Here is a 23,490-nt window from a genome sequence, read left to right on the forward strand (position 1 = left end):
GGCCCCATTGGAGCATACTTTGTGCCCTCAAGGAAGACTGATTTGCCAATTAAGAAAATGCAGAAAAGCTACCGACTACAGCTTCACACTCACCGCATTGTCGTCGTGGTAACAGGCGAGAGATGAAGTGTGGATCAAAACAAATCCTGTGACCTCTGGCAAGAGTTGCTCTTTGAATGACACCATCCTGAGGATGGATGTGCATTGAGCAAGCATCTACACTGCAGGGCATGATTTCCTCAGGCCTTTATCAGGGAAAGTTAATTTGAACTTCATGCTTCAGTACAGGTTAAGTGGGGGACAGCTCCCTTGCAAAAACAGTCACAGCAATTGTTCACGAACGCCATTACAAAAATAACAAACGCTCAACTCCTGCGTAACAATGGCGCATTTGTAACGAGTCACAAATTACAATATCTATATAAAACAATCCTCAGCCTATGATTATTTTACCAATTTGAATTCTGCATCACCACTCTTGCGTTCTGACAGCATAGCACGCTGCTCGGTGTGCATGATATCTTTTTGTTGGAGACGCTTGTCCAACCACGCCATCAGACAACACAACAGACTGCTCCGCAGCCTTCAATGGCCTTGGTCAATTGTGACTACAGCAAATGGTCATTTGTAACGACGGCTCGTGAGGACTCAAGATATTGCCTCATGTCAGAGAAGTGCTCAAACGAGACCCTGACCTAGATGAGTGAAGCACGGCAAATGTCCAATCGTATTTTTCTTCCCTTGAACACATGATGCTATTTTCTGCACTATCAGCCTCTGCGCGAAAATGCAGACATTAGTGTTTGTACATTCACGCTCATCCGAACAGTTTCGATACATTTGATACCAGTGGTGGAGTCTCAAAGCTTTGTCTTTAAGCTCTATATGGGTATTACACCGGTGGAGGAAAATCCAACTATACAATGATCATTTTATCAATACCATCTAACTTTGCTCACTACAACAACCACAAGGCCGATGCATCCCACGGTGTCCTTCACAAAGAGGAGGCGAGTTATCATGGACACCCTGAACAGCTGGATCACAATTCGAAAATATTACCATAAACAAAGTACCAAAATGAAACCTACAGGGGACATGTGATGTGATCGTAGTCAAACGTGGGCAGAAATCTGCAAAATTTTGTCCGTGGTTGGTCCTTACCTCATAGCCTTGTCTCAGAAAAGTTTCTTCCCGGTATTCAAGCAGCCAAAAATAAAAACGTGTTTCTTCAAAAGCATTGTAAAGCTGAAGCATCGTGGCCAGCACCGCTTTGAATCAAAAGAGAATGACAGCGAATGCATTTGACTCTCCAGCTCAAAAGAGTAAAAGAAGAGAAATGGCTACTTTCCAATGAAGATGGCTAACAATCCTATTTTTTATTTACAATAGGACAGAAAGAGTCATTAACGCGGCAATATCATGGGATACAGTGCGAGTAGGGGAGAGGAGGAGTGTTTAAGAGCAGAATGAAGATGATGAAGGGGAAGGGGTAGGATAAATACGAAAGGAGGAAGAAATGAGGTGGACGGAGGAGAAACAGGAAAGGAGAACGAGACAGTAAAAGGGAGTGTACAATGAAACAAGGTGAAGAAGAATTCCACCATTTGCTGTACATGTGTTTGGGATGAAACCCAACGTCTACAAACATTATTGTGATAGTTCCACTGAATAGCTATTTCCTTTTCTGCTCTTATTCCGACATTAACATACCGATCAGCACATTCCCAGGGTGTGCAGACCGTTGCAAACATGTTGAATAATAACAAGTTGTCAATTATCAAGTTATTCGGCTATGCAAATTGGATTGAGATAAATTCTGAATTTAGCTCGCTGGTTGCATCATTTCCTTGGAGCTTTGCCGCCAATGTAGCACGTCGAGCAGAAATTTGTAATTTGTTCAGAGTGCCGGCGATAACTCGCCTGCTCTTCACGAAAGGCACTGTGCGATCTTTAACGTCCACCAATGACCACTGCCGGCAGACGGGTCCTCCCGGTTAACTTCCTTCTGATAGACACCGCAACCACCGATGCCTCGTCCTACATGCAAGCCACCAGGGTGACAGTTTACAGCTGGATCGAGATTCAAACATAGGCTAGAGAGCTCAGAGGTGAGTTCGCATACCACTACGCTATCCCAGCAGCACCACATTATCAAGTAAAGGCATTAAAAGCATCTCAAATGGAGAAACGCTGCTTTTTCTTACAGCTACAGTTCAACTTCACTCCTAAAGATATAAACTTTAAAAGTTTGAAGAAAAGCAAAGTTCAGCTCTGTAGGAAAGCTGCATATATTCTTTTTTTTTCTTCTTTTTTTTTTATAAAACAGCAAGAAAAAAAAATAAAAATATAAAATCACTTTCCAATGCTTATGACCACTTTTCAAAATTCACAATCGATTTACATTCCCATTGCCATCGATTCTTTCTTAGCCAGAATTACTGAGATTGAGTCGAGCTAAATCATTAGGTTCACATCACATGAACTCAATTCATGCTCAACTTGCCTCCTACTCAATCTTTGATTGTGGCAAAGCATAGTGCAAAATCCAAACTCTTCTCCCTTTGAGTCATTAACCTGGCAATCGAATTGGCTTGCATCCAATATCCAGTATAAATTTCTAAAATAGGTGATTGGGTGCCAGTACCTTGGCAAACTTGTAAGCCTCTACATCCTGGTCCAGTGTTGATAATCTCGCATTCACCGTACCGAAGCTGCAGTCAATGAAGTACATTCACACGAAGCTGATAGTGCTTTCTAAACTCAAAACTCGACTGGAGAACTGTACATCTACAGCGCTGGGTCGGTTCGGAGAGCTGGTTGACTGTGATCTACAGATGCATTCATTTCCACATCCTCCGCCACAGATCTCAACAAATCTGACAGCTCCGAGCTTTCCAAGTCAAGACTATCAAGACGCAAGTCATCATTGTAGATTCCATATCCCAAGCCGACTGCTGGCAAAGTATCAAAATACTGCGGCACTTCTGATCCGGGAGCGTTTTGTACCTCCTGCCCCAGTCCCGTTCCATGCATCGATTCCTGGATAGAAGCCAAGACCGAAGAGATTTCTTGTTGGGAAAGCAGACTGACCGGAGTCGATTCGGTGGAATCTTCAGGAGCTGAAACACGTCCATAGCCGGGTGCTCCCGGTGATGGCACGGTGATGTCCTTCTTGCCCGTGCCAAAAGTGACGGTAGATAGGTCAACAATGTTACTTGTGCTTTGAGGAAAAACACTGCCAGGTGACACCATGACAGGTTTGCAGATTGGTGCAGCAGGAGGGGCAATAAAAACAGAGGCAATGTTTGGGCCACTAACAAACTTAATCGGAGTCATGCTGTCAGCACCAGAAACCGCAAAGGAAGTTGAAAATTGTACAGTTGAATGACGCTGAACACCTGCAAAGAAAAAGAATGAGGACAGAGAAGGGAGACAAATACTTAGGACAAAAAAAAAGGAAAATAAGCTTGTATCATTTACTTTCAGATTGGACAAATATTGGGGACGATTAGTGCGGTTTTTCAATGGAGCGCATGCATCTGTGTATATGTATATATACCTGTGAAAGGCAAAAATCTGTCTATCTAAATCTAAAATAGAAAGCTCTTGTTAACCACTGATTGACTGACTGACTGACATTGAAGATCATTACCTTCTAAGTGACATAGAAAGCTGAAATTTTTCGTGCCGACGGACATCAAAGTCGGTACACCAGAAAAAAAAAACACAGAATCGTCGTACAACATTCAAAAATCTTCTTCTTCTTTTGGCTGCTCCCGTTAGGGGTCGCCACAGCGGATCATCCGTCTGATCCGCATAGTGATTTGGCACATGTTTTACGCCGGATGCCCTTCCTGACGCAACCCTGGTCGCCTCTTACGACACAGGGATATGGTACACCTATTTTAACCAGGGTATACACCGGCCCAGTATACTGGTACTCATTTCGCCGACCTCGGAAGGATGACAGGCTGAGTCAACCCCCTGGTGTATTAATTCAGTGGCCCAACGGGGCTTGAACTCAGTTCCTTTTGGATCCCAAGCCGCTGCCCTAACCACTGCGCCAACACCAGGCTCAATACAACATTCAAAAATGAAAATATAAATAAAAAATTACCCCCAGTTGGGGGTGATGGTCATCTCTGAAGCTCTGTAGATGTGGATCTCTGATCGGCTTAGAATGGCTTCGATGTCGTCTTGTCTTTTGGTTCAATGTACAGACGAAAGCCCGGGAGTAAAAAGGATAGAAAACCTCACAAATCAAACTACATTTCTGAGTTATCCGGAGATAGATTTTGAAAATGGTTGATTTGGAACATTTATGATCAATGTGTCTTCAAAAGGATAGAAACCGGACCTCAGAAATCAAACCGCATTTCTGAGCCATAAATGGCGGATTATATTTTTCCAACTATTTTTCTGAAGACACGTGACTCGATAACCAGGATGAATTAAAAAAACCGGCCTGACCAAATTTAGATATTGTTCCATATTATCAGAATCCGAAGAAATTTCGAAGATCGGATGACAAACGGCGGAGGAGATAGATTTTGAAAATGGACGATTTCGCAACTTTGGAGTGGCCTTGACCTTGACCTTCAATCATGTCAAAAGTCATACCGGCGTGCATCACTCATTGACCCCTACCTACATACCAAGCTTCATCAAGATCGGGCGAATTTTTTTTCACCGTATCACAGATGATTTTTCCAACTTTGAAGACACGTGACTCGATAACCAGGAAGAATTTCCAAAAACCGGCCTGACCAAATTTAGATATTGTTTCATATTATCAGAATCCGAAGGAATTTCAAAGATCAGATCATAAACGGCGGAGGAGATAGATTTTGAAAATGGACGATTTCGCAACTTTAGAGTGACCTTGACGTTGACCTTGACCTTCAATTGGGTCAAAGGTCATACCGTCATGCATCCCTCATCGACATCTACCCACATACCAAATATCAAGAAAATCGGGGAAAAAATGGGGACGCACGGACGTAGAGACTGGTTTTATTAGGTCATCTCGTTAGAGATGACCAAATAAATGAAAAATTAATATAAATAAAACCAGCCATTCCTTATGAACCGTTTCATTGGAGCGCTTAAGCTACCTGGCTAGTGCTCCACAATATTCACACTGTCACGGAATATATCGATCAACTTGAACAAAGTTCAGGGCCTACTTGCCTACGTTTGGCCATGCGGTGATTGCTTACTAAATATGTGCAATGTTATTTTTCACCACATTTCCCCCTTTTTGCACCATCTTCTTTCATTATACAACCCGTCACTTCAGCAGAGACAGACACGTATCAAAAATTAAACATTCCATTTTTAAAAGTTCCGTCAATCGTTTCGTTAGAGTGCTTGCTTGAGTGGTTTGCCACTCTCAGGGAAGCACTGTTCAAGCTTCAATAGCGATATGGCGGCTCGGTTCTCCGTGGGGACATTTCAGGAGTTACGAAGGCAAAATAAATTAGATGATTACAATGAGTAAAAAAGTTTTTCAGTTGTCACAGCCCACAACTTTTTACCATCTGAGCTTTTGTCACTAAATTTTCAACAAACCTTTATTTTAAGAATATGGAGAAGAACTATTAATAATTGGGTCAAAATGTCAAAGGGCAGTCATCATAGTATGTACAAATCGGCCTGATTAGCTCATCCCCAACATGCGAGACGGCCTGGTTTTGTAATGGCTTCCATGTTTCTTTATTTTGTCCGCTTTCATTTTTAAATCTTTCCTAATATACCATTTGAGCTTTTGTCATCAAATTTTTAACAAACCTTAATTATGAGAATATGGAGAACAGGAAATAATAATTTTTACTTTTTTCTCCTAGTCCAGGCCCTGGCATAGAACCCCGTATACATTTCTGACCGCATAGACTTTGACAGTTGATTTGAGCATGGAATACCTCCAGCTTCAAGAATCTACGAGGTGGAATTCTGAAATTTGTAGCAAAATCCAGAAAACAACCATTTTCCAAAATGGCCGCCACCAGGTCAGCACCAAAAAAGAAATGCATATAACTTCTGATAAGAACGTAGTAGAAGGACGATTTTGGTGTCTATTATATGGTTTTTAGGTATGCCCGACAAAGTGGTGGCGTCAAATAGCATTTTAGACGTTGCCAAGTTGCCAAAATCCAAGATGGCCGCCACCCAAAATCCATCAAACATGAAAATGTGTATAACTTTTGATAGGAATGTAGTAGAAGGACGAATGTCGTGTCTATTATGGAGTTTTCAGGTATGCCCGACACAGTGGTGGGGTCCAAAGGCATTTTAGACGTTGCCCAGTTACCGAAATCCAAGATGGCCACCACCCAAAATCCATCAAACATGAAAATGTGTATAACTTTTGATTTTGATGGGAACGTAGTAGAAGGACGATTTTGGTGTCTATTATGGAGTTTTAGGTATGCCCGACACAGTCTTGGTGCCAAAAAAACATTTTTGATGTTTCTCAGTTACCGAACACCAAGATGGCTGCCAAACTAAATTCGTCAAACATGAAAATGTGCATAACTTTTAACAGAAATGGTGTCTGGTGTGGCCATCTTGACAGTCCTAGGTAACAGTATTATATTTAACATTATCTGGTTTGCCAAAATCCAGCATGACTGCCAATCAAGGATGGCAAACAATAAAATCAGTTAAATAAGATACACACAAAGTTTTATATAAGTATGACAAACATTTATCGAGGGCCAGTACAGATTCTTAATATTTAATAACAATACTGAGAGAAAAAAAACATTGCAGAATAATATTACACAGTACAGTCATTGCCTGTTGTGGTATGAATACGAGTTCAAGCACAGAGAGTGGCAAGTTATGATATTGATAAACCAATTAGTTCTTACGTCCCATCCTGACGTTGGATGAACAGGCAACATTTAGTGTACTGACCTATCTGCGCTACCCAAGATGTCACTGACCTAATTGACTGACTACTTATTAGTTATTTTGACATGCTGATTCTTGTTGTTTGTGACAAAAGATCACACAGTTTTGCCCAGCCTTTTGCATGGGCAGCGCTTTGTGTTACACTTGACCATGCATTTACAGATAACAAGCTTCCCATGGGGTAATGAATTGAGACATTTGGCAGGCAAGAGGATGTCATTATCCATTACCCAGCCGTAATTCGTTGGATCTGGAACTGAGTGGGGGTCACCAAGATGGCACAGGACATTACGCACAACAAAAAAATCTCTCTGGATATGGCCACGAATGACACTTGATGTGGGGGGTAGGGCTTCCAAGGGCTTCGATGTCGTAGCTCGAATATGGCACTCCACTCGAAGCTGGTAGAAGGTCCGAGATTCTGGCTTGGACTTTGCACCAGCCCACACATGAACAAGATACTCCTCAGCCTTCTGCACGACCTCTTCAGTTAACTGATTTGACTCTGCAAAATCGGCAAGGAACTTCTGTGGTTCACATGAGAGAGACGCGTGTTTTGTGCCAATCTTACTAAGCGAATCATCGCCGGTGAGGATCAGCCTTCACTATGACCCTGCACAGTCCCACTCCCAACTTATCTGCGAGAACATGCAGTGGTATATAACGCCTATGCTCACCGGAGCCAAACTCTACCCACAACTCTTGAAGACCCCTCTCTCGCATTTGAGAGATAAAGCGAAGTAAATACACTGTTGTGTCAGTGTCATTGGAGATCACGAGCAGCCGACTACTCCCGCGATCCACCTCCTATGCACAGTGAAGAACTAAGCGATCATCAGCTTCTTCCACACGACATGTCAAAGCCTCGATAGATTCACAGGTTTCGGAAGACGGTGGGGTTGACGATCTGCCTGCGCACAGCAACTGTGCTGGCACAACTTCTTCATATGTGATGGATCCGCTGAGCACGACAGGCAGCTTGACTAACAGAGGAATTGATGCCAGCTGGCAGGCAAGCTGCTGCAACTTGGTTTTATTGGACGGCGATCTCCAGAACTTCTCAAGTTGCTGTGTTATTGGGACATCTGCAGTGAGCTCAATGAGGTCAACAGACCACACTCCGCCAGCATGACGGAAGCTTTCTCCAGCTTTAACTGATGACTCCAGGTAGCTGTCAAATACGACGTGGAGGCTGGTCCTGGAGCAAATTGAGCGGACCGCAGATAGGACACAGCTAATTGCGCGATTGAATGTTCCAAAGGATGCTAAGTTTGGAAATGACCAAATTTTAGACATGAAGTCTAAGATAACGGATATGTCCCCCCCCCCCCCGGGAAAATACATGTCTTCAACCGTTAAATACTTCTCCAGATCAGCAATCAGTGCACTCTTGTCAGGTTTGGAGGAGAGGTCACCTTCAAATATTGTCGAAATGGGGATGATATCATGGCCATAGATAGAGTCGAGTGTCATTCCCCGCTCTTTCACGATCTCAATGTCACGCTGAGCTGCCGCTATCATCTTGGGCGACACAGTTACAGGAGCTGTAGTCGTTGCAGAGGGTGGTTTCAGGTTTCTTTTTGATATGGTGACCGATAATTTTTTTGTCTTCTCCAGGAACCGCTCTTTCCGAAATTCTTTGACCAGTCGATCTCCATTCTGTTGCACCAGAAGCAGCCGCACTGCCACTTCATCATCTGCCAACTGTTTGGTGATGAGGTTATGGAGCTTGATGTTTGAAAAATGTTTCCTTATTTCTCCACTAAGTTATTGATCGTCGATATTAAAAATTGGGGCTGAGAGCTTTGTCTCCAAACTCCTAAAGAAAAAAAGATGAAAAAGGCGACACTTCTATCAAAAGGTATATATACATTCCCATGATTTGGGTAACAGTAGGCCTACTTTGGATTTCGGTAGCTGGGCAATGTCTAAAGTGCTTTTTGACACCACCACTGTGTCGGGCATACTTGTAAGCCACATAATAGACACCAAAATTGTCCTTATATTACATTCCATTCAAAAGTTATACACATTTTCATGCTTTACGGATTTTGGGTGTCGGCCATCTTGGATTTCGGTAACTGGGCAACTTCTAAAATGCTTTTTGACGCCACCATTATGTCGGGCATACCTGAAAACCCCAGAATTGACACCATAACCGTGCTTCTACTACATTCCTATCAAAAGTTATACAGATTTTCATGTTTTATCGATTTTGGGTGGCGGCCATCTTTGATTTCGGTAAATGGGCAACGTCTAAAATGCTTTTTGACGCCACCACTGTGTTGGGCATACCTAAAAACCATATAATAGACACCAAAATCATCCTTCTACTACGTTCCTACCAGAAGTTATATGCATTTCTTTTTTGGCGCTGGCCTGATGGCGGCCATTTTGGAAAATGGCTGTTTTCCGGATTTTGCTACAAATTTCAAAATTCCACCTCGTACATTCTTGAAGCTGGAGGTATTCCATACTCAAATAAACTGTCAAAGTCTATGCGGTCAGAAATGTATACGGGGTTCTATGCCAGGGCCAGGACTATCCCTCAAAAAGAAGCAAAAAGAAGGGTTGAGAAATTGGTTCGTGTCCGTCCTATCAGTTTATGGTCGTCAGTTTTTGATCGAGGAACAACATTAAAATTGAACACTTGTTATATTTTGAACATTAATCAAAACATGAATAGAGATTTTCTCGTTTTATTGCACTTTGGCTCTGAATTAATCCCGACCGCACATGCACGGAGAGGAGCGAGATAATATGTTTACGCTATCTGCCTGCCTGACAGTCAAACATAATTGAAAATTATTCCAAGCAAGAAACTTACTGTTTTTAAGGACATTATAAAGGACACAAACAACAGGCATGAACAACTAATGTCATGTGAAAGACAGGGTGATGTTGTCGACACTGCGTAAAACGGCAGTAAAACCAGGAATTAATTTATTTATATGCCTTTCAACCTCTTTAAACCTTTATTTAAATTGAATTATATACTTGAACACTGGAGAACACAAATAATCTTCACAATACTTCCAAGAACCATGCTATATGTCTATGTATAGCATGAGAGGACGTGGCATGCGAGAGGGTGCAGTATCAGGGTGAAGAAGAGGTTGATGATATGGCTATGTATGATGCCGATTGATGCTGCGTTCTATGGTGATCATTGAAGCCTCCATCTCCGAAACTGTGACTCAACGTCATCTTATTAGTGTAAGGTGGTGTATAAGACCGTTTGTCTCGCAAAACCTTTATTTTTTTTTTAAAGATCTTTGAAATCATTATTTATTAAAATTGAAGTACGGTATATACTTGAACACTGCAGGGGCTTTCTAGTGTTTTTCTATGAACTCTATTTTTTCACGGCTGTTGTTTTCGGCAAGTTAGTTTGAGTACAAAGCGGATGCGGACAGGCTCTGCATTTTGCGATGCTTTCTTGTTTGGCAGTTGTTGTTGATTATGTGCAATATTTTACAAAATGGCAGCTAATTGCTGCGAATCAAAAAAACAAAAATGAGTATCACAAAGTTTTATGGAAAACCAGTCTTAATTGGGAAAGCAAGTGAAAGTCATGTTCATTGCAATCACAAAAATGAACACACACCTTGATCTTCGTTGTTTTTCTTTGACACATCCTTTGACTTACAAACACGTGTTTGCTTCACTTGAATGCTCGGCTCACTTGAAGCTGGTTTGAAAGTGTCAGCTGGGGGAAGGATTGAGATGTGGGGATGGAGTGGGAGGGGAGTTGTCAAAAATAAACATTTAGATATCACAGTGAATAAAGACTGGATGTTTAGACTTCATTGGAACACAGTAGTAAAGCTTTCATGATTTGTTCCCTCATAGTAGGGGTGCCAGAGCCCAGAAACTTGGAGAGGGGTAGTCGTGAAAGAACATACTTTTGTCCTAGATGTTTTTTGGTAGATTGGACCTTTGCGCACATGACTTGGGGTGGCCTGCTCGGCCAACTCTCTTGCGAAAGTGCTCATCTGGCTCGATTTATCATGTGTCACCATGACGAAATTCGGCCCAAAAATTAGGGGTAGGGGAAATTGAATTCATTATTTGAACATGTTCCTATTGTTGTTTACCAACATTTTAGGTATCAGAAGAAAGGGTTTGGGCTGGGCTACAATTTGGTTGGAGAAACATTTTGATGGCGTCAATGAGTGCAGGTTGAGGGGTCAAAAGGTCACGCTTGGAAGGGTCAGGTGAAAATCTAGGGGCCGTGGGTATAAATGGAACTGCTGTACCCAAACCAATACATATAAATGAATGACACAAACACAAATTTAAGAGTACTATATAACAAAGTTTTTGATAATCAAGCCATGTTAGGTGGATACAGAGAATTTGAGAATTAACCCCTTTATGTCTATGAGCAGAATCGCAAAAATAGGCTTTTTCTCATAAAAGTGATTATGCACTAATAAACAGGATTAGACATTGATAAAAGGTATAAATTGACCAATTTCAACCTATTTACCCCTTTAGTTGCATATATTAACCCCTTTTGGATGTTTCATATTAACCCTTTGGGTACATTTACTAGTTTCTACCTCCTTGCTTTAGAGTAATGAAAAAAATTCAACCCAAGCCCTTGGCAATGCATAACATTGAAAGCTGTTTAGACATGGGGTTTAATAGACTTATGAACCAGCTTGTGAACTAGCTATTTTAGCTACGACGTCTGAGCTGTCCACCCTACAAATGTCAGTCAGGTACACTCGTTCACATTATCAGTATTTTCTGTAAAATTCAACACATTTTCAGTATTATTTTCAATATCGGTATACACCATTGTACACCTTTCCCAACCAGTACTCAAAGACAATTGTTGAAAGAATGGGATACCATTTATAGTAACACTAATTTAATCACTTTTGGCTAAAATCAGTAAACATACTGATGAGAGTACATGTACAATGTATTAATTAGGTTGACTGATCAGCTGATGCCAATGATGATGACTGATGATGAATCATGGATCTAGTGCAATATCTTCATGTTCATAGAATATGTTCATTCTTCTCTTCCATAAGCGTGCACATCAGTGGATCCCCACAGCAGTTATAAGTCATGGTGCTCGACACTTTGGCCTTTCGGCAGGGGCAATGTGATCTGCATTTGTCTTTGCGGCATTTGCATCTTGTTGAGAGAAGGCCTGGTTTGGATGGCTTTGTCATTGGAGTAGCCAGCAGGTATCCTTTCTTGGTATTCCTACCAAAGTCTGTAGGATCTGGCAGCAACGGATTTGCCAGCGTGGCACGTTTCCAAAGTAACATTTGGTACAGAGCCCTCATGATGTGAAATTGAAATGCGTCGCTGAGGGGCACAGACTTATTCAGGGGCACAGGCAGTGACCTGGCATGGGGACTGTCATCGGAGATTGGCCAGTACTGGTATATGATATGCGTGGTTCCATGTGTGGTCTTTCCGTCTACAGTATTCTCATGAAAATCCAAGTTGGCGATGGCAAAGTGGGTGAAAAATCCTTGGCTGATGTTTTCAGGTATGAAATAACCTTTCTCCTGAAGTTGTCCCTCTGCTCTCGATGCCATGGTGGAGATATACCGCTGAGCATCGTGATAACCAATACAATTTCCAAATCTATTGAGTAGGTAACAGTATCCTTGCTCAGTGTCTGTTTCATAATGTGCAGGGCAGTGCCAACCTGTTTTGGTGTCGGTATAGTAGACATACCCGCAATGACATCCTGACCAATGTTCAAAATCTGTTCGTGTTGTTTCTGACTCAGTGGAACATAACCGTCAGGTCCGACATCAAAGGGTACATCATGAAGCATCCATGACAAGTGATTGTACAAGTCCGTAGGAACAAGTTTTTTGGCTGCTTGGTAAGATATATTCAGATCAAGGTTTCCTGCATCATCTGCCTCATCCTGGGGCCTGATTTCCTTCACCTGTCTTCGAATTGCCTTTGCTGTGATAAATGATTCTCGCTGGAATTGAACATGAACTTCTCTTCCTCTGTCACCATTTTTCTCATCAGGCTCATCATCTTCTTCATCAAGATATTCCCATTCTTCAAGCTTGCCTTTGAGCTGTTTCCCTTCAGACAAAACAGTTGACAGGGATAAACTAGAAGAACACACCAACCGTGAGGTACCCACCAGGGGAACAATGATGATCTTGTCCCCAAAATAGTTTTCTAATTGCCTTACCAGTTGGTTTGAACTATACTGTATTGCATGATTAACCTGTCTGTCCGACAACCCTTGCCTGACCATGTCACGCAATTGAGAAACAAAGAATACAGTATTCTCATTCAACAATTTGCCTTCAACTTTTGACACAGTTTCTTTAAATGCACGTTCATACTCATCAACTCTCTGCTCAGAATCAATTGGCTGATCTTGCTCAGTACGACTAGGCCTACTTTTCAACAAATATAATGTCAAGCATGATTTATGATAGCGAAAGTCATTGGCAATTAAGTCTGTACAACGTTCACCATGTCCCTGTATAATTGTAAAGCATCGCAGTCATCCAACTCTTTTGCCTTTCTCAATATGGTGTCCTCCCGGTCTTTTGTTGCGACAAGGATCAGTTTGCGCTCGCCCTTTCTATCCCTCTCCTTTCCACAGACGAAACATACCTTTGTGAATTCCTATGTTGAAGATGAAGATCTGGTGACATGAGGTGCACATTGATTTTTGTCCTCAAGTTCATTATTTAATGTCTTGGCACGTTTTTTTTGATCCACCAATTTCTTGTGCGTGTACGTATTGCGGCATCTTCGGTGGTATTTCGGCTGTTTCTCAAGAGAAGTATCTCTGCAAATGACATCATCTCGGAGACGTCAGCAATGTCATCATTGCGATGTGTCACTGCATACAACAGCGTGGCATATCCATTGTCAGTTACTTGCTGCAAAGGGTCCGTAAACGTCTTCTGACATATTATGCAGCAACCAAAGTCAGTTTTGGGAAATGATGGACTCTTCCTTTTTTCCCCCCCAACTGTAGCTCAGTGAGTTCTGCCATTGGTAGACTTTGAATGATCTAACTTGAGGCTGAAAGGCAAAGTGCAATGTGTCACATTTTGGTGAATTCCAATGGGTGTATAGAATATCAAGATTATAATCATAGCCAGTTAGACTTGCATTTCAGCAGACAACATTATGGGGGTGGGGGGGGGGTCAACAATTCAAAATTTTATTCCATTATACCCATTTATTTACAGAGCATGATAACATATTGTTGTGGTTACCAAATTCGCAAACCACCATTCAGGTCCCTTAGGTGAGATATCTCGGTAAGTATATGTGTAGTTAGGCCCAAACCCGTTGTCTAGAGGGAATAAATGTCATTCATGCGTGCTGCGACTCTTCAGGATAGCCGTTTTTCTTTTACTATCTTTATTTTGGACCAACCGCCATTATCACCACCGCCAACCGCGTCTCAACAGTCATCACAACATCAACCACCCACCGCGGCGCCGCTTCACCACAGCAGCCACGACCTTTGCCGTCAACCCTCGCAACCGTCGCATCGCCACCGTTCTTGCGCCGCTTGTGGGTACCGGTATTGGACTCGTGCAGGGCGCGCGCCGAACAGCGTGTACAAAACCACGGACTTTCCGCTCCAAAAACGGATCAAAAACGACTCACGCCCACTTTTGTTCCGTCCAATCGGTGAGCGAGGGGCGATTTGGCCCCGCCTCCAGGGCGTTGGAGGGCGGTCGCTATATACAAATTCATGGATCAAAATGCATTCACGCCCACTTTTTCTCGGGCCAATGGGGAGCGAGGTGAAAGGTCGAAGGCAGGGGGTCGAAGGCGAAGCCACGGGGCTTATATAAGCGGCTGCGTTCGTCAGAAAGGTCGTCGTCGTGTGCGTTGGAGTTGAGTGCAGTTGGGAAGTTCGCAGGAGGAAGAGTTCGGAGTTGGAGTCGGAGCGAAGAGGACGGGGCTGTGGAGAGGCGGCGGCGGCGAAGGCAGACGAGGGGGTGCTCGTGTCGGTGCCGGGAGCTGCACACCAGGGAGGCCGACGGCGCGACCTGGTCGAGGTGGAGACGCTCGTCGCGGGACCCGAGACAGAGTAAAAATCCTCCTTTCCCCGAGCATCAGCAACCCCCTCCTGTTTCCCCCCGCGCTGAGATAGTGCGACCAAAGGGGGCCCCCTTCCCACCCCCTACCAGACACTGTCCGCGAGGCCCGCGGAGTTGAGGCACCACCGCCGCTCCGCGTCTCATCACCAGACGGGTAGGCCCGACACGGTCTCGGCCCCAGGCCCGCCTACCCCCTCATCCTGGAGGGTGGTTCTCTTTTCTTTTGCTTTGGGAATATGTGTTGTCGGCGCCGTCTGTGAAGTAAAATTGTATAAGTGTTGCCGTGTGCTCGCGTAATCGGTATTAGATCTGCATTGTCGCATTTGCTTTTTGTCTTCTTTTCTATGTGCTTTTGGTGGAATTGTGTATGTGTGCTTTCCGTTCATCGCGAATAAATGTGCTTTATGTTGAACTGTTTTCCCGCTTCGCTTCGTCATTTCTTTCATTGAATCCTCATCTTGCTTCACGTAAAGGGTTGGTAGTGGGCTGAATACGCCCGATAATTAATCGAACCGTCGAGGCCGACAATAACACCGCTCGGTTATCCCGATAGTACGGAACGGATCGCTTAAGTGGCCCGTGTCCGAAGTCGACCTGCGGCAAGGTGCGATCGCCCGGTCTACCTTCCGTGTGGGTACTTAGGTAGGTCGAATTTGGCGAGCAACCCTATCCCACGCGGGGGCCGATTGGCTCGATCGCGGTGAGACCGAAAGGTCCACCCGTGACTGGTTCCCGGCGTTAGTCCGAGAGGGTCACGACTGGATTGTCCGTCCGGTGGGCGACGTGCCGCGATTCGAGTTACGTGGCCGTCAGCACGCCGGCGGGCGCGAATCCGTAACAATATATATAGGCCTACTACTAGTAACATAACAATGATGTTACAATTAACATCAGACATGGCAAGAGTAGACTTTTTTTCAGATAAACAATGAACTGAATGCCTCTGTCCTAATGAGCTTCTGTAGATTTCATGAAAAAAACACATGATTCATGAAGCCCAGATGTCTACAATTAGCACAGCAAATCTATGATTAAATGACTTCAATTTCTACTTTACATTTCTAGGCCAGCTGCATAATCTCCTGACATGCCTTAGGCCTACATGATCAGAGTTTGCAAGGCCCTTGGGTGTTTGGTTATCTTGGCTTCAAGTTCAAAGGAAGAGATGACACGCTTGAAGGCCCAACATCCCTAATCTGTGCATCTAACTCAAGATTCTGATCATCTAACTCAAGATTCATGGTGTTTGTATTGTTAAACTAATTACCTTAAACTTCCTCTATTATTATGTATCATCAGTTCAATATCATTTTGATGATGTTATTGGATATGATGGATTAAAATCCTTCTGAATTTTCCTGTTGCATGGCTGAAGAACATGAGGAGATCAATTTTACACCTCCAATTAATGAAGAGCTCTTTGTTTTAAAAAGTATGGTGTCTCATTGGGACAGCAAATTCTCACTTGGGTTAAAATGATATTGTAGGCATAAAACTTACCTTTAGCCAAAGTAAATGGTAAAATAGGTTGAAATTGATCAATTGATACCTTCTGACAATGTCTAGTCATGTTTTGGTCAAGTAATTAGCAAATAATAACTTTTATGAGAAAAAGCCGACTTTTGCCATTCTTGCGATTCTGCTCATAGACATAAAGGGGTTAATTCTCAAATTCTCTGTATCCAGCTAACATGGCTTGATTATCAAAAACTTTGTTATATAGTACTCTTAAATTTGTGTTTGTGTCATTCATTTATATTTATTGGTTTGGATACAGCAGTTCCATTTATACCCACGGCCCCTAGATTTTCACCTGACCCTTCCGAGCGTGACCTTTTGACCCCTCAACGTGCACTCAGTGACCCCATCAAAATGTTTCTCCTACCAAATTGTAGCCCAGTCCAAACCCTTTCTTCTGATACCTAAAATGTTGGTAAACAACAATAAGAACATGTTCAAATAATGAATTCCATTTCCCCTACCCATAATTTTTGGGCTGAATTTCGTCATGGTGACATATGATAAATCGAGCCAGATGAGCACTTTCGCAAGAGAGTTGGCCGAGCAGGCCACCCCAGTTATGTGCGCCAAGGTCCAATCTACCAAAAAACATCTAGGACAAAAGTATGTTCTTTCATGACTACCTCAATCTCTTTTTAAGCACATCTCTGCACCTTGGCACCCCTACTATCATGTTCTGACTTCCAAACTGTCATTTGTGCCCAAACTTTACATCAAGGTAGAACTTGTGGAAAAAAAAAAAAAAAAAAAACATAATGCCTCCGGCCACTTCGGCGGTGGAGGCATACAAAAAAAGTACTTCAATAAATGAATAACTAACTCGACCCCCGCTCCATCCCCAAAGTCCTCAGCCTCCCCAACTCCCAAACCCAGTCCTCAAACCCAGTCCTGTTTCCATCCCCGTATCCTTAAAGACCCTAGCTGGGCCCCAGTTGTGTATGAAAGTGATTGTGTGCCTACCTTAGGTCTCAAATTACTGTAGTTAGGTGTGCATTTTTTTCTCTTTATCCATTTGCTCATTCTATCTGACATCCCAGGATTCTCAGTTTGTGTGTTTTTTCATGTGCCAAATAATAAACCTTTATTTCCTAAGATACATGCCACCGGATTCCAACCTTCCCACATGTGTGAACCGTTTTGGCAATTGAGAAATCCCTGGGGGGAAACTAAGTTTGGTCAACAAATGTGTTTTGAGACCACCTGAATACCAATTCCATTCAGGAGGTAAAAAAAAACAAAAAAAAAAACAGCGTTTCCACTCGAATGTCTTTCCATTTACTTCGGCCATTTGTGAAGCACATTGCTTCAGCACAGTGAGAAGTGTCTGTGACCCTGTCAACACGACAATACTTTAAATGTTGGATTTAACATATTAGAAGTAGCCGTTACGACACACACACGCACGCACGCACGCACGCACGCACGCACGCACACACACGCCAATAACTCAACTCACCAAAAGTATTTAAATAAGGAGAATGAAGCAACTGCCCAAAGGCATCAGCCTTCCTCTTGCGTTTCACCAGGAGACCATGAGGATCTAGAGAAGAGAACCAGCAAAATCCGTAAATCATTGCAGTCATCAGAGGTACAGCATATGTCCAAAAAAACAACCAAATCATCACTCGATTACATGATCCTTTACAGCCGCATACATTTGCTGGTGTCTGATGAAAATAATACGCTCCCTTACTGTCTTTGGAACTTCAATATGGACATAATGCCAATCGAAAAAAAGCAAATCCTACTTTTTGCTGTGGAAAACAGTGGATGGCTGATGAATGTTTATGATGGCCTCATTTTTCAGATGATCTCAATTATATTTTATACATTTGAATGACATTTATAAGGGAAGTACCTCAAAGTATGATGCATTCAATGGAGATGGAAGTTTCAAACAGCAACTAATAAATAACTGGAAGGGCACTCGGTAGAGCGCATACCTCGGCCAAGCTAATTAGTTTACGTTAGGTATCCCAATGATAGGCCAGGTCTGGATTCGGACCTGATCTAAAATTCAATTGGCTTGTTCTCGTCACCAAACCAACTCATCCACCAAGTTTCGTCCGAATCCGTCCATAATTTTTTGAAATATCGTGCTATATATCATTTTCGCCCGATCACTCAATGATGAAGAATAACTTCTTTTTAAATCCTCGGATCCAGATTCTGATTTGGATCTTCAGATCTTCGAACAAATTCTTCCTTGTTACATACGCAACCTGCACACCAAGTTCTGCCCGAATCCATTCACAACTTGAGATATTTTGTTCACAACCAAACAAAGACAAACAGACAGGGGTGAAAACAACCTCCAACCACCTTCGGTGGCGGAGGTAACAAACAATTACTTTTTACATTCATGGGAGGAGAAAATGGGGGAAGATCTTGATGGTTGGCAAAGATGGGAGGGGTTGTTGAAGGGTGATGGTGGTTAAAGAAGAAGGGTAGTGACTGTGGGGGTGGAGGTGGACCTTGCCTTGACCAGCCTATTTTGTCCATTACAGGATAAAGGCCTTCCTCAAAATTACCCATTCTGTTCTCCTCATTACAATTTGAGACCTTTATACTTTTTCAACTTCATCCCTCCATCTGATCCTTGGTCTACCTCTGCTTCTTCCAGGCACATTCTCTCAGGTGCCAGCTTGTAATTCTTGGTGTCAGTTTTTCTTTCAACCTGTCCAGCTCAGCTCTGTTTCAGTTTTCTGATCATGAGCAGAATGTAAATTAATTTTGTTTTCCGTCTGATCCATTAGTTTCTCTTCTTGTCCCTTTTGGTTACGCCAAGACACCATCATTCTACGGCTCTTTGCACATTTGATTGGTGAAACACACCGATTGTAAACTTTCCTTTACAGACATGAAGACAGGTTGCTTTTCATAGCATTTCTTAATTCTCCAACTGCAGTCATTCCCAGCATTCAGGCAGACTTCCAGAGGAGACACCATATCTGGTTTGGGTGCTTTTCAATGCACAAGGTAAGTTCAAAATGATAACATTTACTATTAACCATGTTCGGGAAGGGTGGGGGGAGGGGGGGTTGGAGTGGGAGCTGTATGGGCTGTGAGGGCCGTTAGAAGTATATATTTTTTGTTTGGTTCCAAGATCACAAAATAATTTATACTAGATTTTTGCATATATTGGTAAAAGGAGAAGTGTCTGTCTGTGTATGTGTATGTGTATATGTGTATGTGTATGTGTATGTGTATGTGTATGTGCATATGTGTATGTGTATGTGTATGTGTATGTGTATGTGTATATGTGTGTATGTGTATATGTGTGTGTGTGTGTATATGTGTGTATGTGTGTATGTGTGTATGTGTGTATGTGTGTGTGTGTGTGTGTGTGTGTGTGTGTGTGTGTGTGTGTGTGTGTGTGTGTGTGTGTGTGTGTGTGTGTGTGTGTGTGTGTGTGTGTGTGTGTGTGTTCTACAACCACTGCCACCGCCAGATAATTGTATTGACAGGAAAAGTTAGGAACTCGACACCTCTCATTCATGGAAATTTCTCATATTTCCGATATTTCCATGAGTCCGATTTGCATTGAGGAACAGAACAATTCTGGATAACCATATTTTGAAATTTGCACTCTTTCGTCGAAATGTTGAAAATTATGTTTAAAAGGCGATTTGAATCACTGATTTTGCATAAGCAACAGCAGGTTAAAAGTGCCCGGCGAGCATAACCGAGTCACTGAAAACGCACATACAGAGCATACACCAAAGGCCTCGTTAGCATTCATAAATCATTTCAAAAAAAAAAAGTTACGTATTAAAACAAGAGATTGAGCAAAAGGAGGGGAAAAGCGATCCACTTGCATGTACACACTCACATAAGCAGGACGAGAAACTGAGACCACATGTCACGTGATCTGACGAGCACGATCCAAAATAACAGTGAAGTCATAAAGGGCGGTGAAACAACATGAGGCAGATGAGCAATACAGCAGCAATCAAAGTAATGCTGGGGGTGCTACTCGACCAGAGAATCCTTCCAAAAGGCAACTACAGCGATGCATTTTCAGACTCCATAACAGATATTTGCAATGCAATTTGAATGAAAAATAAACGACACGAAAGCAGAAAAACATTATACTGCACTGGCATATTCAGTTGACTTCCGGAAATTCGATTACGCTAACCGACACTCCACAAATCAAATACGACATTCAGTTATCTCTCGCATAAACTGAATAGCACCAGACGGTGAATTTTTGTGATAATTATTAATATTCCAAGTTAGATTATGTTTGGCTTTTCAAAAGTACGTATTTGTTTTATATTCGACGTTATTTACTCATTTATTTTCACATTCAGTTCTGTTTATTCTGTTCCGTGGTAATGCATTGCCTTAACCATTTGATCACATTGAGGTCCAGTGAGCAGCATCAGTTCATGACAGGTGGTGTAACAGGTGGGAAAGAATATAGTGTGGTCTGTCAAGCCATCACAATGGGGTTTTGTCAGCAACTTGGAAGCTGAGGTCTGAAAGGAATTGCGAGAGGCATGGAGGAAACATTGAAATCAAGGGTGTAGAAGAGGTTTCCTGAGATCTGCAAGTTGTCGTTTATTCACAAAAAAAAATTCGCTTCAAGTGCATTTTGTTAAAATCACAGGTACGTAATAAAGGCATACATTCCACCCTCAAAAACTAGGCTTCAGAGTCATTAACACAAAATCGATGGCTCAGCAGAATGCACAATGCTTTTGACCCTCATTTTATTAAACCACAAAAAATGTTTTCATTTTAGCTCTCTTGACCACAAAAAATAATAGGTGGTAGGCTATCTACAGACACTCAGGGCTGCACCACCAACTGTCCCTAAAGAGCCATTAGTGGAGCATTGCCTCTGTTGAAAGTTATTGAGGAAAGCTCCCAGATGGGGTGTGTGAGGAGTTTGGGGCGGGTACTTTCTGCTCCATGGGTTGCGTTCCTGGTTCTGCGTTGCCTGTTTGAGGGTACCATCGGAGTCACTATTCCTAACAGGCTTGTTGCCAGAAAGCTGGAAGCCCGAATCCGGTTATAGCATCCTGGGAGGCCGCCTAATCTTCCGGGTGTACAATCACGGATCTTCTCTGCCAGTTCAAGAATGGAGCCGCAGAGAGCACGGGATTCCATGAGACCCTTTCAAGGCCACGAGTTTCCCCTACACTGTCGGTGCCATCTGGAACGCTCTGATTGTTTGTTTGCAAAGTTCCCATAATCAACTCATGCCCTCTTTATTCTACTGTGGGCCAATCATCTGTGGCACCCCCATTTTGATTATATTTTCCCCCTCTTCTTTCTTTGCTTTTCCACCCGGGGGGGGGGGGGCTTTTGGTTTTTGGGCTCGACCCTTCTTCTGTGGTTTTAATAAGAAGTAAACAATAAAAAAAATGTTTACACCTAGCATTGCTTGCTGTATTGCACCTAGCATATAATGACCGAGCATTGCTTGCTGCGTTCCCAGGAACTGGCCATGGAACCAAATGCAATCAAATGAGTAAGGCGATAAATTACTTTAGAACCAATGAAACAGAAGTAAATGCTATAAAAACCGAGTGAAAAACTATGAATAAAATCCCATCGACATGAAATGGAAGCGATCAACGAAGAACATAACCCGTTACCCTAATGTGTATGACGAGGAAGCGAACAGACCTCTTCTTCCTCCAATCATATGAATTATTCATTATGCAGGTGTGGGCGCTCAGTTTCTGGAGAAAATGGCACTGTGCTGGTTATGGTTCACAGTGACCCAAGTTATCCCCTTGGTTGTATATTTCATCCATCATTTTGTTTCTTTGTGTGTTTGAACCTCAATAGATGGAACCGTTTGCAATGGAAAACGTCACTTTATGAGAATTTGCATATGCTTGAGCATCGTATTAAATTTTTATTCCAAATTTTCGAGAAACAAGAGGCCAAGATCGTTATTATCTATTTGGCTTAATGGGAGTCGATCACATGAACGCATTTGTTTTGCGATGCGAAAGACATAACTCGGAAGCAGGTCAACATCTCACCCAAGTCACTGGGGATGAACTGGAAGTCCAGTGGATCGCTGGCCTCACCATCCGAGGGCCGACGGAGTTGCATAAAAGCCGTGGCAGGGGTGGTTATGGCTGGGTCGCAGTAGGGTGGAGTGCGCAACACGATGGCGACTTGTCGATGTACATCCGTCTGAGCGAAGCAGCCAAACGCCTCCCAACCACTCTCATTGAAAAACCTCACCTCAATATCATCTATAAAAGATAAAGTCTTATGTTTTGGAGGCAAACTTTATAAGTACCTTTAGTAAGCCTTTCAAATTTAAAGAAAACAGATGTAAAGAGGACCAGAATATGTACGAGAACCCTGAGAATGAAAGAATGCAAGCAAATCAACAAACGTAAATATACGGCAGTTGACTCTCAACAATTCAAAGTCCACTTTCTGGAGACTGTTGGCAAGAATTAGAAAGTGAGAATTAACTATATATTTGTTGATGTATTCAAGATGGAACGATTACTTTTCTATGGGGGATATAGCAATTAAAAACCTGTGTCCATATGCTTCTACTCCACTCACAGAGTCGACAAGATGGATGTACTAAAAAGTAATTTAATGCAATAAAATAAAATAAAAAGTTCCTTTGCAACCTAAAAAGATGATATCAATAGGAGCACAGCCACATGGGAATGCCACACCTACTTCCTGCCCCCTATAACATGTCTTTGAATACTAGGAAATCACATTTTCAGCCGGTCACTCAGGTAGACTTGAATAAACACACCTCTCAATTTCCAGTCAACCACTGGCAGGAGTTCGGTCTCATGAACTTCGACACCACATTATCAGACATGACCTCTCCTGAGTTGAGCAGATAACAAGGTTGGGTTCCAAAGCCAGCCATAGATTGGGCAGCATCAGTCATTTAAAAGGCACCAAAAAATCAAAACGTCTCACAGTCTACAAGTCTTTTGTCCATAACTCAACGAAGTACCGCTCTCCA

General features: G+C 42.6%; 1 protein-coding gene across 5 annotated transcripts in view; it reads right to left on the reverse strand.

Moving 5' to 3' along the window:
* Positions 1 to 23,490, reverse strand: part of LOC147020549 (proto-oncogene c-Rel-like) — a 56,271-nt gene that overhangs the window by 9,829 nt on the left and 22,952 nt on the right. For all 5 annotated transcript variants that reach the window (XM_085895981.1, XM_085895982.1, XM_085895984.1 and 2 more), the window contains 4 exons: positions 22,523 to 22,741; positions 17,974 to 18,057; positions 10,526 to 10,627; positions 94 to 3,401 (listed from right to left, as the gene is read on the reverse strand). In XM_085895981.1, coding sequence (XP_085752107.1) covers positions 2,791 to 3,401; positions 10,526 to 10,627; positions 17,974 to 18,057; positions 22,523 to 22,741 — 1,016 coding nt within the window. In that variant the 3' untranslated portion in view covers positions 94 to 2,790. The remainder of the gene's footprint in view (positions 1 to 93; positions 3,402 to 10,525; positions 10,628 to 17,973; positions 18,058 to 22,522; positions 22,742 to 23,490) is intronic.

This window comes from Eptatretus burgeri, chromosome 9 (assembly GCF_056783735.1).
Source record: "Eptatretus burgeri isolate ZD-2024b chromosome 9, Ebu_testis_v1, whole genome shotgun sequence".
NCBI lineage: Eukaryota > Metazoa > Chordata > Myxini > Myxiniformes > Myxinidae > Eptatretus > Eptatretus burgeri.